Source organism: Parasteatoda tepidariorum, chromosome 9 (genome assembly GCF_043381705.1).
Source record: "Parasteatoda tepidariorum isolate YZ-2023 chromosome 9, CAS_Ptep_4.0, whole genome shotgun sequence".
NCBI lineage: Eukaryota > Metazoa > Arthropoda > Arachnida > Araneae > Theridiidae > Parasteatoda > Parasteatoda tepidariorum.
Genome location: NC_092212.1, coordinates 83,487,003 through 83,500,135, shown reverse-complemented (window position 1 = coordinate 83,500,135; position 13,133 = coordinate 83,487,003). Strand labels below are relative to the sequence as shown.

The following is a 13,133-nucleotide window of genomic DNA, read 5'->3' as shown; positions in this document are numbered from 1 at the left end:
TTTTTTTTTTTTTTTTTTTTTTTTTTTTTTTTTTTTTTTTTTTTTTTTTTTTTTTTTTTTTTTTTTTTTTTTTTTTTTTTTGTAAAACATATCATTGAATTAGGGATGCACAACCTGAGGCCCACAGGCCAAATACAGCCCACCAACTGTTGGTTTGTGGCCCTCGGGAACTTCAGAACGCTATAAAAAATTCTTTTTGATTTAGTTTTTCTTTAAACATTATAAATTTTTTAAAATGAAAATATAATTAATTCAAATTTATATTACTTTAAAATGCTTATATTTTTTGCACTTTCATTCTATAAGTTCCTTTTTGGTTTGAATTTATATTCCCCCCAATATTTATGTATGTATATATGTATTTGATAAAATAATTATTGTGAAAAATGGAAAAGTTTTTTAAAATTTATCTTTTTTTTAGTTTTAGATAAATTTAAAAAATTAAAAGTATTTAATTTTCTGCAAATATATTATTAAGTTTACTAATAAAGAGATTTAGTGCTTAGAACATTAATGTTTACATAAAATTTAGCATATTTGCGACTAATATGACTAAATATGCGTGCGGCCCTTTGTTAATCTACCTGCCGTGCAAGTGGCCCTTCACTCAAACAGGCTGTGCACCCCTACATTAAGGAATGAAAATGAATATTTTTATGGGAAATAAAACTTAAAAACTCAAAAGTCAACAAATTGAGAAAATTACCCTATGTGATTGCGTACCCGGCAAATATTTGCTTTAAAGATTCATATTTTTTAAAAAATTTCCCAGAAATTGTGTATGTAATTGTCCAAATCATCAAACGTAACTTTGGTGAGGAAAATGTTAACATATACGTGTAATAATTAATCTACCAAAAAAATTTGCTTCATCTTCGTTTTAGCAAACCAAAAAGTAGAATTTCGTTATTTGTTTTTTTTTTAAATAATTATAGCTTGTGCAATTTTAGACAATTTAATATGTTATTGTATTTCATTGTTTTCTTATGACTGTTGAATAGGACACGAGGCAGAATGCTGAAAATGCAAGAAATGCATTGGATTTTACTATGAAAGATGGCAAACAGCTCAGGGTTCGTTTTGCTACCCATGGTGCAGCTCTCAAGATCAAAAATCTTCCACCCTGGGTTTCAAATGAGCTCTTGGAAACAGCATTTGGAGTGTTTGGAGACATTGAAAGAGCGATTGTTGTTGTGGATGACCGTGAGCGACCCATCGGTGAAGGCATCGTAGAGTTCACAAGGAAACAGTCTGCACAAACAGCCTTGAAGCGATGTTCTGAAGGGTGTTTTCTTCTTACAAGGTGTGTCTTCACCCTCATTTAATGGGGGTTTTTTTCCCTGCCCTCATCCCACCCAAAAAAAGCCACCGTTTGAGGGCTTTTAACTTCTTTTTAGAAAATTTCTAATTTGAGGAGGTTTTTCCACCTAAGAGTAAACCATAGTGGGTAGCGTTTTTAAAAAGTGCTTAAAGGTGCTTATTTTCAATTTTCGCCTTTTAAAGGTGCTTTTTTTCATTGGGTGCTATTAAAAAGTGCTTAATTTTCTCTTTTCCAAAATGAAATTTTTTACTTTATCATGCTGATTTTCTCCACATATTATGCAAAAGCTTGCTTTTCACATTGTTCTATTGAACGTTTTTACAATTCATTCCACCATAATCTATTCAGCGTACCGTCGGTCCCTGGCATATGATAACGCGAATCATTTTACAGGTTTGATGAAATAGTTGCAAGTCCACATGTGCGTATAGTGAGTGAGGATCAGTGAGATTATTGCACTCTCGTGTGCAACTCTACTGTATTTTGCAAGATACTCTCAATTTCCAACTTCATTTTTCACCCTCTTAAATCGAACTGAAAAGTCTCTTTAGATCATTTTTTAATGGCTAATATAAACAAGAAAAGAGGTCTTTCTCAAAAACTAGATATTTTATCATGATCATGTAAAGTCTTAAAAAATTATTTTGCATTTTGTTAATATATATAGTGCTTAAAAATATTTTTTGAGTGCTTACAAATTACTTAAAAGGTGCTTACTTCTGGTTGAAAGATTTGGCTTTGCACCCTGTAAGCATTTTTGAAAATCACTGAATAATTCTAGATTATTTTTATGAGCACAAACAAATTGGTGGTGGAGTAACTTTTCAAACCAGGATTGGCAAAAATTATGATCTTTTATCGAGTAATTTAGATTGTATCACCCTTGTTTTTAAGCATAAAAAAATCAGATGGCAAACAGCTTTTCATTTTACTTTTCTTTGATTTGCATTTTGTTCCATTTTCATAATCTACATAAAAGGTGCTTGCTAGAGACAAACGAAACTCAATGTTTATGTATACCTGTTACTAACTTATACAGAGTTGCCACTTCACAGGGAAAATCTGAAAAATGCAGGGACTTTTTGAATCATCTAAAATAACAGGAAAATTTATTTCTTATTTTTGTTTTTTCAAAAAGGCAGACCTCTCAAAGCACAATCTATGGGATATTTAAGGATGATAGTTCAGCTATATTATATTATAGCATTATTTGTTTTATCAGGGATGAGATTCTTCCGCGGATTTCCGCTTTTTTTCAGATCTTTCCATTTTTCCCGCTAATTTCCGCTGAAATTTTTTTTTGCCCAAGTTAAAATGTTTTATGAGGAATTTAATTTTCCGCGGAGGGAAATTGTTGAAGTCCCTTTTCCTCCCTCTGAAGTTTCTCTAAAAATCATTTCCTTGGGATAAAACTGGTTGACCTTTATACAGGGATGAGATTTTTTTTGTCTCTCGAATTTCAGCCTTTTTATCAAAAACTCCGATTCTCTAAAAGTTTCGTTTTTTTAAATAAATATCCCGTTTTTTTTAAATTCAGTCATTGAAGTAAAATAATTATATTTATTTACGATTTTCAAAGATAAACAGAAAATTCAATCTACGCCCTAGCTGCTAACCCTTCCGCATTTTTACTTATTTTAGCTATTTTCTCCGATTTCACGCACAGAAAATAAGATTTTCCGTATTTTTTATCCGTCGGCTGGATAGCTCGTATTTTCGTAATTCAGATCTCGATTTTTATTCACGCGATTTTAATATCAATCATCGATTTTCGTATTTACCTGATTTAAAAGTTGCACATTGCGATTCTTATTTACGCTATTTAAATATCGTATATTATGATTCTTATTTACGACATTTAAAAATCCAATATCGTGTTTTGTATTTATGCATTTTTAAAATCTCGATTTTATTATCAAATCTCGATTTTCGTATTTACCTGATTTAAAAGTTGAACGTTGCGATTCTTATTCAGGCGATTTAAATATTGTACAGTGCGATTCTTACTAACGAGATTTAAAAAATCAATATCGCGATTTGTATTTACGAGCCTTTAAAGCCCTATGTAGCAATTCGTATTCACGTGAGCTTAAAATCCAATATCGTGAATCGTTTTTGTGGTTGTAATATCGCGCGATTTAAAAATTATGCATCGTGATCAAAAAATTAAAAAATCATGATTTGTATTTTCGCATTTTTTAAATTCGATGTAGAGTTTCATATTTAGGTGATTTAAAAGTCTCATATCGGGATTTATATTCACATGGTTTACAAGTTTAAAAATCGCACTTTTTTGTCAAATTTTTGTTTATATATATTTTTTTTTTCTTCTTTTTTTCCCCTTCTTTTTGTTTGTTTTTTGGATTTCCTCTTTTTTACTTTCTGACTACTCTCATCCCTGTTTTATGTTGATCTGTTCCTTATTTCTCTTAAGTTGCATCTAAAAGTCTTCTTTAGATTGAGATTTATATAAATATTTTTTACTTCAATAAATGTAACAGGGTTCCCACGGTCCTTAAAACCTCTTAAAAAACTGCTTAATTTTTATTTTAGAAAATAAGGGCCCTTAAAAGTACTTAATTTTGGTACAAGGTTTTTAAAAGTCCTTAATTTTTCAGCTTCACTATGGTTGATAGGAACTATTTTTCAGTTCAATTTTTTAAAACTTAAAGTTCTTTTATCATCTAAAATTAAACCATGCATTGAGGGTAGAACATTTTAGAGATACAGGAAGGAGGTATGTGAGAGGTTGCTATAGGCAAGGGGAATAAAGCATGTCCTTTCATTAATATATTGGTTCTTTCATTAGCATATTCTGCCTTTTGTCTAGAATGATACTCCGAGGGGGTACTGCAATTGGAAGGGATTTTTCTTTTTTGAGGGAGGGGGAAGTTCTAAGATACCTAAGTAGAAGACCCACACTGATCTTCAAAATGGACAGAATTCAAGAAATTCAGTTTTACTAGTATCTGCTTATGGGAATAAAGTAAAACCCTAAGAGAAGTATCAAAAAAACTTTTTTAACTGGAATCCATAACAAAAACTATTTGCAAAACTCTTAAATAATTAAATAAATTTGTACAATATTTCAATGTGTAATAAGTAACTGTAAATTTATAGAAAACAGTAGCATTTTTACAAATTCATGTTAGTACTAAAATTTAAACAGGTCTGTATTATACAGAGTTTAAAAAATCCAGCTAACCTAGGTTTTTCATCAAAAACTGCTTACTAAATAAGAATATGATTTGCTTCTAACAAGAAAATTAAATATTTGGTAACTATTTATGACATGTTTTGTTGCAATGTAAAAGTGTTTTTAAAGTTTTAGATTGTTGCGCTTTTATTTTTTGTTCTTAAGGCTAAGCAGATTGTTACATAAAAATTTAAATCTACTTAATTAAAAGATTCCAAACTTTCTGTTATTAATATCTTAAATTCAAACTTAGATTTTAATAATCATTTTATTCAGTAAACATCGCAACTTATTATACTTTTTTTTATTTATTTTTTAAATTTCTATTTAACTTTTGGTTGCTTTGCTTTAAAATTAGTTCATGTTTTTCACCAGATTGTTTTAGTTATATTATGCAAAGTTAATTCCTATTCACAGTTTTGGCTTGAAATAATTTTAGTTAAATATACATAATAAAACATAACTTCATAAAAGTAAATATAACATCACAATTGATGTTTAGTAATAATTCACAAAGTGTTTAAGTAACATACCATTTTCAATAGGTTTTTCATAATATTTTTCACTATTTTTTTTCTTTTTTTTTCAAAACATTATCTGATAAGGTGATATTACAGGATCATTTTATAATAAAAAAAAACCACTTTCAGTTTGAAACTGTTACTTTGCGATAAAAAATATAATAACAAATCATAATAATGGTAGAGAATAATATTAAGGATGATAAAGGATGACAGAAATTTTACTAGTCAATATCTGTAAATTATGAAAAAATAAATAATTTATCAGTATTTATTAATTAAGGAACCTTATCAATTTTCTAGCCATAGGAATGTGTTGATTCCTTTAAAAAATCATTTTCAACCCTTTTATTTATATGTTTCATCAAGAACTAATAAAGAACACATTTTTCGAAAATTATAAAACTTCTCAAAGATAATTGTATTTTTATTCCAAAAAAATTTTCATAAAAATGTTTATTGCAATACATTTAAAAAAAAATTTATTCAGTTAAGTCTAATGAAAAAAAAAAGTGAAATGAATTAAGGTGCTTAGATATTAGTATGGCCTGTTTTTACTTGAAATAGTACTTAATTTAACATGACATAGTTAAGGAAACTGCACTCATGCATAACTCTAATTCAACTTTTTAGAATTAATTCTCTTAATATATACTCTTATGCATGAAAACATTTTCTTAATAGAAAAGAAAGAATTTTCTTGGCATAACTGAATGTTTAGCAAGATTGGCACACAACTGAATGTGTGAATCAGGTCTAGTAGCGAAATATACAAACTTATTTTAATAATTTTTTCAATGCGTTTTTCGAATTTCTTTATTTACTCTTTCTTCAATATATGAAAAAAAGTAGTAAATCTTGACTTATGCTCTTAATTTTTCAATTCAATTTCAACGAAATCATTAAAAATGGAATACGAGGCGAGCCTTGTTATTTAATACAATTATATCTTATATCAGTACTTACATTATAATACTTTTAAAAAAAATTATTTATTAATTTTTCTTTTTTACGAAATTTAAATAATTGTCACTGTTGGTATATGTATATTCGATGATAAACAATTATACTATTTTTAAGATCCTTAATTCTTCAGAAAAGTTCTTAATTTTTTTTTAAAAAAAAGTCCTTAATTTTTGCTTTGTTAAAAGAGTGGGAACCCTGTGTAAGTACTTATATAGTTTTCAATTTTAATTTCTCTTTTTGACTTAACATGATTATGCATGTTTCAAAACTTTACTTGTAGCCTAAAAAACGTCTGTAGTAAAATCTCCGTTATTTTATTTCTTCAATGTTGGCAGGTATGCTATAATTAATCTGTATATTGATTATCTATTCATAGTTCCCCTCGACCTGTGGTTGTGGAACCTTTAGACCACAGAGATGAGGATGATGGTCTGCCAGAGAAAAACTTTCAGAAAACGAATAAACAGTATTTAAAAGAAAGAGAGATCGGACCTCGGCTAGCTGAGCCCGGAACTTTTGAGTATGACTTTGCCAACAGATGGAAACAGCTGTATGGGTTAGAGAAACAAAAGAGAGATCACTTAGAGAAAGAAATTGAAGAGGGAAGGCGTGCTTTAGCAGATCAAATGGATTTTGCCATCTACGACCATGAGGCTAACCTTCTTCGTGAAAGTGAGTTTTCTGTAGTGATCTATAAAAATAATTCGAGAGTTTTTTAGTGGGAAATTGTTGCGTCAAAATAGTTTGTTGTGTAAAAATCATAGATATTTTGTAATATTATCAGAAGGAGACATAATTTAATAATCAAAATGCTTTTGGGGCATTTCTATATTAAACAGTTTAGGCTAAATTTCACATTGTGGAGTAGCTGTTTTAAGTAAAACTAATTTATGCTATTCCGAGATATAAAAAAAAGTGCTTTTTTAAAGAGTCCCTGAACAGCCGACCCAATTTTTGGGTTTACAACTACTTACTTTTGGGTTTTCAACTCTGTAGCCTTGCAAGTTTGAACCCAATCCAGAAGACAAGGGAATTCCTGGATCAAGTATTGGGAAAAATTTGCCTTTGTAGAGGTATTTTTTGATGGAACTAACTTGCATGTGTATTACATGGAGAGGAAAACCTCCCACGGTTAACCTGAGAGGCAAGAGGACTTTAACCCATGATCCGTCTACCACCGAGGATGCTTAACATCAGTATTGTGATGGTTTCGAGCCGGATGCTGAATTCGTATCAATCAGCTGCCTCTGGGAATCGAACTTGAGCCTCCCCGACTCTAATATTTACAGTATTTATAAAAATAAAAGTATTAATACAAACAAAAATTAGATAAAACCATCTCCTGTTTAAACTGTTATTTAATCCTCGTTAACAAGTAAAATTACATCTTATTTATTTCTTCTCACTATTGAGTAGCACAATTTGTTAATATTGTTCCTATCAGTAAATACAAGTATCCAAAAATAATATGTTGAAGTATGATGTACCATTTAATATCATATTTCGGATACATTTATTTTGTTTTAAAATGTGAAAAAGTGCAAGCTTTTAATTCAGGAATTCAAATTTTGTTTTGAGAAAACTAATTTTTATAAACGTCGTTGAACAGCAGGCCCAAGTTTGGGTTTACAACTACTGATGTTAAACTCCATAGCCTTGTAATTTTGATCCCAATCTAGAAAACAAGGGAACTTTTGGATCAAGCATTGGGAGAAATTTGCCTTCCTGGAAGACTTCTTGGTGGAACTAACCCACATTTTTGTTACATGGAGAGAAAAGCCATAAAAATCTCCCACAGTTAACCTGACAGCAAAGGAGACTCTAACCCAATATCCGTCTACCAATGAATATATTTTACGTCAGCATTGTGGTCCGTGCGAGCCTCATGCGGAATTCGTATCAACCAGCCATCATTGGCATTCGAACCCGTCAATGCTCTACCCCCCGAGCTTGTTTTGCGATAGCTTGCGGGGTGTATAAAATCAAACTTGGACAATGTGGACTGTAAACAATTTATTTTGCGGGTGCGCTGGTAGCGCTGCGGAGATGCAAAATCCGAGCGTGTATGCTCTTTGGTTGTTTTACATTAACTGACTCTTGGCTGAGAACAATGACGCCAAGAAGCCAACGGGCGTAGCAACAATAACCTCAAAATTGCTGTTTTTTGACAACAGCGCTTTGGTCTATCTCTAGACGCAATGAAATCCAACAAGGAAGTAACTTTTTTTTAATTAATGTAGGTGGCGCTACTATTACTACATTCATACCGGCTTCAACAGAGCTATCATAGCTCAAGTTGCTTTCTTAGAAGTTTGATAATTACTTGCGTATCTTGGAATTACCCCTGATTTGACAATTTTTTTTAATGTAATTTTTTTTTATAGGACTTCGCCAAATGGAAGAACAGAGTGTTATGATTCAAAGAGAAAAAGAATTAAGGTGAGTTAGTTATGTTTTATTTTACTGAGCAATTACAGTAATTATTGCATTATATTACACTATAGTAATTGTGTAATTACAGATACAGTAATTGTGTAGTAATTCAAAACTTGTTTGTTTAGAAATATTTTTTTATTTTAAAATGAATTTAGAACATTAAGTGTTGCCTCTCTTATATTTTATCAGTAGTTTTTAATTAGTTCATTTTTTAGAGAGAAAAAATTAAACAATAATTCGAAATAAAAATTTAAAAAAATATTTTTCTCATAAATTAAAAAGGTCGAAATGATTTCTTAAAAAAAATATCAGTTGAGCACATTACTTGAATAAGTTTCTCTCATTATCGAAGAGTTACTTTATCTCTTTTGAAAATGTTATAGATAATAATTAATAAAAGCTTAATTTTTTTAAATATTTCATTTTATTATATTTTTTAAAAAAATTTCTCTGTTAGTTATGCTGATAAATTGATAAGAATTTAAATCAAATGTTAATAAATTTGCTTGTATTATTAGAAGATAATTGTAACTTAAATTAGTAAGAGGCACAAAGCACAGGATGAAATCTGAGAATTTAAGTTTTAATGAAAATTTCGATTTTAGAAAATTTTGTGATAATGTGGTGATATAATTTCTGCTTGTAGTTGTCTAGAAAAAAATTAAATTAGTATTATCATATCCATATATAGCTTATTTTGTTTTTTGGCAAAATTTCCCACTTTTAAAACTTTAAAGGAATTCTTAATGTTTCTGTATTATTTTGGTTTACTCTATGATTTTGTTTCCAAGGAAATCAAAAATTTATTTGGTTACTTGAACAGCAGGCTTCGGTCAAAATAAGGTTCAAACATTGCCCATAGCAGTGAACATACATTATATCTTCACACATTTCTTTACTTTTCTCTGGTACTCCATTGTTTCATCCATTGTTGCTACACCTTCAAAGCAGACACTAAGTACTGAAGCCCAATCCAACTTTGAAATATATATGAATTTTGTATTTAATTTCTCAAAAATGGACTTAGTACTNATATTTCAATAGAATAGCTCTTTAATATAACAGAGGATAAAAAAAGAAATCAATCTTAGAAAAACCCAGTAACACCCACTTTAGAGTGGGTTTTTTGCAACCCTGCTTCAAAGCAGACACTAAGTACAGAAGACCAATCCAACTTTGAAATATATATGAATTTTGTATTTAATTTCTCAAAAGTGGACTTAGTATTGCTTTGGACTTGCTTTGTTAACCTTTGTTGGCAGATGAATTACTCAACAGCTGCAGTTACCTTCATCATTAAAATATGGTATTATTGTGTAAAACAAACTTTTTTGGGGGAAAGGAACTCTTTGCTAATTTAACAATCCCTGTGGCAGAATTTTTTCGAGCTATCTACGACAAACCTCTCTAGCACTAATATCTTTCTGCGAAATACTTTTTATAACGAACATATATGTTACCAATTTAAAATTACAGAAGTGCTGTGTTTACGAAAAAAATTATAATTTTTTTTAATTGAACATGTAATTATTTTTTATGCTATTATTATGGGTGATATTCTTGCATTTTATTTGGGGGGACACAAATTATTTCCTCTTTCACATTTTGTAAATAATCATCACTATAAAAAAGTAATTAAAAATCATGAAATCTGTAGTAGTAATTGCAGAAAAAAGATTTACGAAATCAAGCAAATCAAACTCCTCAAATGCATGTTTTGTTTCTAGATTAAAAACTGTAGAGAAATCAATAGCAATAACTACTGAAGAAAAGATCGCATTATTTTCTTAAAAAGTAAATACTCAAATGCACGATTCGAAATTTCCATATTGTTTGAAATATATCGAAATATTTAAAATCCACACGAAAATCAATATCAATAACTGCTAAAAAATAAATTTGAAACATTACTTCAATTTACGATACTATTGGCATAAATTGAGTCAGTCAAGAACGTTACCTAAATGCATGATTCAGATATTACGTGTAAATTTCTGAAGGAAAGAAAATAATTTTTTACTTTTTAGAAGAAAAATCTTTTCTGCAAGAACTCTGTAACGTTCTGCGATAATGTCGCTGTGGTTCTGCCACAGGGATAACAATATTATTGAGTTACATTCTGTTTTCAATTTTCATTAAATCTTTAAAAAAAAAATTTTTTCATGGATGTTCTTCAGGCGTGAAGAAGAAAGGAGAAGGGAAGAGGCACGCCGTCAGCAGGAGATGTTGATACGTCGGCAAGAAGAAGATCTTCTTAGAAACAGTATGAGGAGGTATCCAGAAGAAAAGATGATGATGCAGGTAATTCTTCAATATTAAAGACTGGGCCAAAGTGGGCCCAGCCTGAAAAACCTCAACCAGATTTTTTCAGCGAGTCTGCTTGAAAGACCACATTTAATTCCCTTAAATTGAGAAAGTTTCCTTTAAAAAATCTTTATTGAAATAGAATTTTTGTGCAGATTATTGCATGTCTAAATATTTAAATAAGTGTCACTAATACATAATAAAGCAAGCCTCATTTATTCAATGTAGTTAATAATCTTTGAAATTTGTCAAATGTGGAATTTATGTCTATTCAAAAATGAATAGACATAATTTCAAGACCATTTAATGTGAAATCATATAAATTTCCCTATAAGTAAAATATTTAGTATATTCTGCAACAACTATCATGAAATTTTTATTAATGCGTCAAATCTACTGGATTTTTTCTTATCTATGTGGACAGCTATGTTGAGAACATGCTCATGTGATTTTGATTAGGTCGGACAAGTGAAGTAAGTATTTGTCCTTATGAAAAATTTATTAGAGATGAGGATCTCCTAAAATCTTACAAATATTTTTAATATTATATGAATCAAATTTTATTCAATTTTGTATAAATTTTGCATTTTCTGATTGTAGTGATGTAAATTACAATTAAAATCAATTGTGACTCCGTTTATCAAAAACTATAAATTTTTATAAACTAAAATATTTTATGTAGTTAATCGAAATTATTGAATTTTAAACAAATTCTGTTATAAACTTTCGAAATTTAGCATATATATTACTGAAGATCATAAAATACTGCTTTTTATGTATTTTAATCATATCTTAAAAACTAAATAGTTTTTAATTTTTTTACCAATGAATTGAAATTCAATTAGGTTTTAGTATTTTTACACTTCTTTTTATCAATTTTAAAAAAAATGTGAAGAAAATTTGGAAAAAAGAACATTAAAAATTTAGCCGAAGAACATGTTCTTTTATTTTAAGACTAGAGAAACACCAAATAATTAATTATGGGCTGATCTTACTAAATATTCAGCTTAGGGCAAACAGTTTCCTATTTTTCTCTTAATAAAAGTTCATTTATAACGGTATATAATGCTAAAAAGTTAAATTAGAATTTTTTATAAGATTTTGTTTAACATGCCATGTGTCATGTTAAATTCTGTATTCCAGGTAAATACCCTTCCCAGATATACATAACATACACAAATGTGTGGACGCCGTGGGCGAAAAATTTGTCATCTTCGCAGAAACTTTTTTAACCCACTGGCGTTTAACAAATGAGCAAAATTGGGAGAAACTTTTTCCCCAATACGTTATCTTTTCTAATGACATTAAAAAACCGGTTTAACTGTGCGAAGAAGACAGGTTAAAATACAACTTTTTGCTTGCAGCATTGTCAGTGATTTAATGTTATTCATTATTATAAAATGTAAGTTATGATTATTACAATGTACTGAATTTTAAAGAAGGTTTAAAAAATATGCAATGTATATGCTTTTACTTATACATCGTATATGTATACAATTTATTTAAAAAAAAAAGGTATACGCTCAGGGCTGCCACTCTACAGGGAAAACTTGGAAAATACAGGGAATTTAGATATTACCTAAAATAACAGGGAATTTTGATTTTTTCTTTACAAATTGGGAAAATACAGGAATTTTGTTTCTCATTTTTATCTTTTAAAAAATGGGACCACTCAAAGTGTAATCTATGGGATATTTAAAGAAAATATTTCAGCTATATTTAACTATTTCATTTACTATAGCACTACTTAAAGTATGTCATGCTTTTTTCCAGCAATTAAAACTAATAAATATAGTTAGCCCAATATGGCTCACACAAAAGCACAATAATTGTTGTTTCCGCTTAATATATTGCGTATATTATCTACAGGGAAAACATAGTGATTTTTTTTCCAGATTTGAGTGGCAACCCTGACGCTGTATACAAATATAATGGTCAAAATTTCTATATTCCACTCCTGTCAATTTTAGAAAAATTGGATTCAATAACAGAAAATTTGGTAAGTGCATAACCAGGGTTAGGTTTTTACCAGGAAAAAAGTAGTTACCAAGGCATGGTAAAAACTAGGTTTTTACTGCTGAAAACCTGGTAAATAATGTTTATTTATTTACAGATATAATGGATACAGACAAAAATTATAAATTTCCATATTATATTTTGTATTAAGAATTATTAACTATATATTTAATATTAAAATATATTTATACAAATGTGTATGAATAACGAGTTTTCAAAATAACTGCTGAATTTAAAGAAAAATCTGTTGTATGAATTACCATCAATATAGAGTTCTATAAAAGCTTAAAACTCTTTAAAAAAAAACAGGTGGTTTTTCAAAATTTTGTAACAATTAGCTCTTAATTGGTTACAAAAGTCAATAAATTGCTTG

At 29.1% G+C, this 13,133-nt stretch overlaps 1 protein-coding gene across 1 annotated transcript in view; it reads left to right on the top strand.

Moving 5' to 3' along the window:
* The window catches only part of LOC107437312 (non-POU domain-containing octamer-binding protein), a 33,136-nt gene that overhangs the window by 6,490 nt on the left and 13,513 nt on the right, over positions 1–13,133 (top strand). Inside the window, exons 2-5 of the mRNA XM_043049083.1 lie at positions 1,002–1,303; positions 6,381–6,676; positions 8,389–8,443; positions 10,618–10,741. Of these exons, the coding sequence (XP_042905017.1) occupies positions 1,002–1,303; positions 6,381–6,676; positions 8,389–8,443; positions 10,618–10,741 (777 nt within the window). The remainder of the gene's footprint in view (positions 1–1,001; positions 1,304–6,380; positions 6,677–8,388; positions 8,444–10,617; positions 10,742–13,133) is intronic.